The 6,000-nt window shown below is 43.7% G+C and overlaps 1 protein-coding gene across 1 annotated transcript in view; it reads left to right on the forward strand.

Moving 5' to 3' along the window:
* SGCA (sarcoglycan alpha) overlaps positions 1–5,253 on the forward strand; it is a 49,570-nt gene extending 44,317 nt beyond the window's left edge. The window contains exons 10-11 of the mRNA XM_070728293.1: positions 2,729–2,933; positions 5,241–5,253. Coding sequence (XP_070584394.1) covers positions 2,729–2,921 — 193 coding nt within the window. The 3' untranslated portion in view covers positions 2,922–2,933; positions 5,241–5,253. The remainder of the gene's footprint in view (positions 1–2,728; positions 2,934–5,240) is intronic.
* The last annotated feature ends 747 nt before the right edge of the window (positions 5,254–6,000 follow it).

Genomic DNA, 6,000 nt, shown 5'->3' on the forward strand with positions numbered 1-6,000 from the left:
AAACTATGGTATCATGCTCTGGAAAGAGTTCCTAAAATGCCATATGCAAATCAAATCTCTCCAGAGCAGGAGGCCTGGATGGTTAGCATGGAGGATAGACTGTTACCCAAGAAGCAGATCCTTCCTCTCCATGTCTCTGAAATAATCCAATGGAATGGCAAAGCCAATAAGATGGGTTCCAACTACATCACAGGAATTATCGGAACATGGCTGTACACAGTCACAAATTGTTTCCGGGACTCCAGCTCTGGAATTTGCCACAAGGTTTACTCCTGAAGCCTTTTCCAATGATGGATATAGCCACAAGGCACTGGAGGTTTGCAGTCAGAGTTTCCTTTCTCCTGGAACAGTGATGGCGAACTTATGGCACAGATGCCACAGGTGGCATACGGAGTCATATCTGCTGGCGTGTGAGCCATTATCCTAGCTCAGCTCCAACGTGCATGTGTGTGCCAGCCAGCTGATTTTTGGGTCACACAAAAGTGCTGGGAGGATGTTTTTGGCTTCCAGAGAACCTCCAGGGGGATAGGGGAGGGCCTTTTTACCCTCCCCAGCTCCAGGGAAGCCTTTGGAGCTTGGGGAGGGTGAAACACGAGTCTTGCACACCAAGACAACTAGACACAAGAACAGTTTTTTTCCGAACGCCATCACTCTACTAAACAAATAATTCCCTCAGCACTGTCAGACTTTTTACTAAATCTGCACTTCTATTCTACTAGTTTTTCTCATCATTCCTTTCACTCATTTCCTCCCATGTTGACTGTATGACTGTAACTTGTTGCTTATATCCTAAGATTTTTATTAATATTGCTTCTTCACTACTTATTTGACCCCTATGACAATCATTAAGTGTTGTACCACATGATTCTTGACAAATGTATATTTTATTTTATGTACGCTGAGAGCATATGCACCAAGACAAATTCCTTGTGTGCCCAATCACACTTGGCCAATAAAAATTCTATTGTATTCTATTCTATTCTATTGTATTGTATTGTATTGTATTCTATTCTATTCTATTCTATTCTACTGGGCCCACCAGAAGTTGGGAAACAAGCCATTTCCTGTCCCCAGAGGGCCTCTGGGGGATGGGGGAAAGCTGTTTTCGTCCTCCCCAGGCATTTATTTGTTTGCTTGTTTGTTTGTTTATTTATTTAATTTGTATGCCGCCCCTCTCTGGAGACTCGGGGCAGCTAACAGCAATAATAAAACAGCATATAATAATAATCCAATACTAAAAACAGTTAAAAACCCATTATTATAAAAACCAAACATACATACAGATATACCATGCATAAAATTGTAAAGGCCTAGGCGGAAAGAGTATCTCAATTCCCCCATGCCTGGCGGCAGAGGTGTGTTTTAAGCAGCTTACGAAAGGCAAGGAGGGTGGGGGCAATTCTAATCTCTGGGGGGGAGTTGGTTCCAGAGGGCCGGGGCCGCCACAGAGAAGACTCTTCCCCTGGGTCCTGCCAAGCGACATTGTTTAGTTGACGGGACCCGGAGATGACCCACTCTGTGGGACCTAACTGGTCGCTGGGATTTGTGCAGCAGAAGAATTATGGATGTGAGCACTCGCACGTGCACGATAGCATGCACACAGGCTCTTTCAGCACCCAAGGAAAAAAAAGTTCACAATCCCTAGAATTCCTTCTGTCCTAGAAGATGATTTTGTCACTTTATCTACCGTTGGGGCATAGAGCCGTCTTCTGCCTTCAAAACTGTTGACCATCTTCTACTGTAACCCTGGAAAGGGGCCCTTACAAGGTGCGACCAACTGGGCCAGCTGGAAAAAAACCAGGATGTAATGACCAGCAGTAAAAGCAATTCTTATTTTCTGAAATTATATATAGTCCATAACTTATCACCATTTTAGTGACCATCCAACGTTACAATGGCACTGACTGATAACTGTTTTTCACACTTACTACCACTGCAGCATCTCCATGGTTATGTGATAAAAATTCAGATACTTGCGACTGGCTCATATTTATGATGGTTGCAGTGTCCTGGGGTCAAGTGATCATCACTTGTGGCCTTCTGACAAGCAAAGTCCTCAGAGAAGGGCGGTATACAAATCTAATAAACAAACAAACAAATAAATAAATAAATAGAATGAATAAATAAATGAATGAATGAATAAATAAATAAATAAATAAAGTTAATGGGAGAAAGACAGATTCATTTAACAATGTTGACTTATGTTATTCACTTAATGACTGTGGTGATTCACATAACCGTGGGAAGACAGGTCATAGAATGTGGCAAAACTCACTTAGCAACTATCTCGGTTAGCAACATAAATTTTGGGCTCCATTGTAGGACCTATAATACTAAAACAAAGTAATATTTCCATGAATACAAAACTAGGCAAAAATAATTAAGAGAAATTGAACTTGTTTGCGTAGAGAGTGGCTTTGAACCGCTGGTCTTTTTTAAAAATGTCAGCGACTGTACTGTAGCATTCTCAGATTTGTTTGAGGTTAGGTTTAACGCCTAAGAATGAAGCATGTTTTTCTGTGTGTGGCTGTTTATTTATTTATTTATTTATTTATTACTTGGATTTGTATGCCGCCCTTCTCCGAAGACTCGGGGCGGCTCACAACAGTTTTGGATGTCCCGGTTAATTCGAAAACTATTTCTTTTCCTTTTCTTTCTTTCTTGCTGGTTTATGACCATGATATAGTTATTTGATTTAGTCCTGTTCCATTTATTTCTTTTCCTGCAGCATCCAAATGGTGCATCATCACACAATCCATGACAATACAGAAGAACTGAGGCAGATGGCTGGTACTCGGGATGTGCCCCGTCCCCTCTCTACTTTGCCCATGTTTAATATCCGTACGGGCGAGAAAACAAATCCCATGCATAGTAGCCGCTATGACAGTGCCCAGGTGCCTCTTATCTCAGCTCAACAATGAATCATTGATCAGGTTTGTATCACCTCTTTCAATATGCCTGCCCATAACTCCAGCCATTTGAGAGGATGGAAGAGGTACAACGGTTATTCTAGACCAAGAAACAAGATAGCAGGATAAAAAATCCATATGTAGCAATTCTATCTATCTATCTATCTATCTATCTATCTATCTATCTATCTATCTATCTATCTATCTATCTATCTATCTATCTATCTATCTGAGTTGAAACTGACCTTGCAGGTCATCAAGTCCAACCTCCTGCTCAAGCAGGAAACCCTACACCACCCCAACCAGATGGCAGTCCAATTTCCTTTTGAATGTGTCAAGTGATGGGGCATTCACAACCTCTGCTGGCAGGCTGTTCCACTGGTTGATCGCTCTCACCGTCAGAAAGTTCTTCCTTATTTCCAGGTTGAATCTCTCCTTGGTCAGTTTCCATCCGTTGCTCCTGGTCTGGCCATCTTTTGCCCTGGAAAATATAAATCCTTCATTCCCCTATATCTGTGTTGATGAACTTGTGGCATGCATGCCACAGGTGGCACATGGAGCCATATCTGAGGTATACGAGGCATTGCCCTATGTCAGGGGTAGGGAGAGTTGGCTCTTCTATGACTTGTGGACTTCAACTCCCAGAATTCCTGAACCAGTCATGCTAGCTCAGGAATTCCGGGAGTTGGTGTCCAGATGTCATAGAAGAACCAACTTTGCCTATACTTGCCCTATGTCTGCTTCAGCGCACATGTGCACACCGGCCAGTTGATTTTCTACCTTCCGGAGGGCAGAGGGAGGTCGTTTTGCCTTTCCCAGGCTTCAGGAAAGCCTCCAGAGCCTGTGGATGATGAAAAAATATCACCATCCACATAATGGATAGTTATGTATTATATAATAAATTATGGAAGGTGAAAAATAGCACACAATAGATACAAAGTAAACCGCTCCAAACTTGATTGCAGGAAATACAACTTTAGTAACCGAGTACTTGTTGTATGGAACTCACTAGCAGACTCTGTAGTATCATCACCTAAACCCCAAAAACTTTACCTTTAGACTATCCACTGTCAACCTCTCCCGATTCCTAAGAGGTCAGTAAGGGACGTGTATAAGTGCACCCATGTGCCTCCCGTCCCCTGTCCTAATGTCTCCCTCTCCCACTAATATCATGTATATAAACATTGTTATATCTTTGTATACTACCAATTCATACATGACTGAGTGCCTGTGTATTATATAAGGTTTTTACTTGTACTTTTAAAAATGTATTAGATTTGTCCTGTACGCTTTGTTTTTATACTTATCCTGTGAGCCACCCCAAGTTTTCGGAGAAGGGCGGCATACAAATCTAATAAATTGAATTGAATTGAATTGACTGACTGACTGACTGACTGACTGAATAAACAAGCAAACAAACAAACAAACAAACAAACAATCAAACAAACAAACAAACAAACCAGCGACCAGTTAGGTCCCACAGAGTTGGCCTTCTCCAGGTCCTGTCGACTAAACAATGTTGCTTGGCAGGACCCAGGGGAAGAGCCTTCTCTGTGGTGGCCCTGACCCTGTGGAACCAGCTCCCCCCAGATATCAGAGTTGCCCCCACCCTCCTTGCCTTTTGTAAGCTTCTTAAAACCCACCTCTGTTGTCAGGCATGGGGGAATTGAGATATTCCCTTCCCCCTAAGCTTATAAAATTTATGCATGGTACCTCTGTATGTATGATTGGTTCCTTAAATTGGGGTTTTTTTTTAAAAAAAAATTCTTTTAATATTAGATTTGTTTATATTGTCTTTTTACTGTTGTTAGCCGCCCCAAGTCTGCGGAGAGGGGCGGCATACAAATCTAATAATGAATAAATGAATAAATGAATAAATGAATAAATGAATAAATGAATAAATGAATAAATGAATAAATGAATAAATGAATAAATGAATAAATGAATAAATGAATAAATAACCCAACAAGTTTACTGGAAGTTCTGAACTTCCAGTTGGGCCCTTGGGTCCATTTTTCGCCATCCACAGGCTCCTGAAGCTTTCCTGAAGCCTTAGGAAGGCAAAAATGACCTCCCACCCACCCCAGCCTCCGGAAGGCAGAAAATCAGTTGGAATCCATTTTTCGTCATTCACAGGTTCCGGAGGCTTCAGTGAGATGGGGGGGGGCACAGTGCAGGGGAAGGTTGTGTGCACATACCCATGGGGAGGGCATTGCGTTATGAGTGTGGGCATACGTGCGTACTATCAAGGGCTCTGGATAAAACAAGAGGAAATTTAGTATTATCATGTTGCATTTTAAACTATGGTTTGTTGTTGTTTTGCCTCAACAGGCCAATCTCTGCCCATTTTCACTGAGAAGTTTTTTTTCACCAAAGATGCTTCTCGGGATTGAGACAACTGATGACAGACCTTGGCATGAGAGATCTGAGTTTATTGCAGTGTTTTGTGCTGATAATAGTGCAGCTTGGAAATGAACAACGTGTCTTTGTTCAGTAATTCTTGGTCTACGTTTGTAGGGTGGGTTGTGACTCCTTTTGTTTCTACATATTCAATGGATGGCAGATATTCAAGGTTAGTATAATAATGCTCTGTGTTAGAGATGCCTAGACTTCCCACACAACTATACTTTCTAAACTTCTTGCCAAAGCAATCACAGTTAATACCGTGTTTCCCCGATAGTAAGACCCCCCCGATTGTAAGACATATGGGGGGTTTCAGGGGGGTCGGCTAATATAAGCCATACCCCGAAAGTAAGACATATGTCTTACTTTCGGGGAAACACGGTATTAAAAGTGAGGGAGGCGTCCGCTACTCCCGCCGCCGCCTTTGCTCTCCCCGCCGCGCCTGGGTCTGCCTGCCTGCCTGCTGCCGTAGCCGGGCTGGGCGCGGGGCATCCTCGGTGTTGGGCAGCAGCGGGAGGAGCCGCAGCCTCCGGAGCCGGCCAGCCGGGCGCCCCCAGGACGCGCATCGCAGACCGGCCCCGCCGCGGCGCCTGAGGGATGGAGGCCGGGCCCAACGGGCAGCCGCGCCTGCCGCACAACGCCGCCTAACGCCGCCCGCCCGGAGGAGAAGAGGCCTCGCCCGGACCGA

Source organism: Erythrolamprus reginae, chromosome Z, assembly GCF_031021105.1.
Source record: "Erythrolamprus reginae isolate rEryReg1 chromosome Z, rEryReg1.hap1, whole genome shotgun sequence".
In the NCBI taxonomy this organism is placed as follows: Eukaryota; Metazoa; Chordata; class Lepidosauria; order Squamata; family Dipsadidae; genus Erythrolamprus; species Erythrolamprus reginae.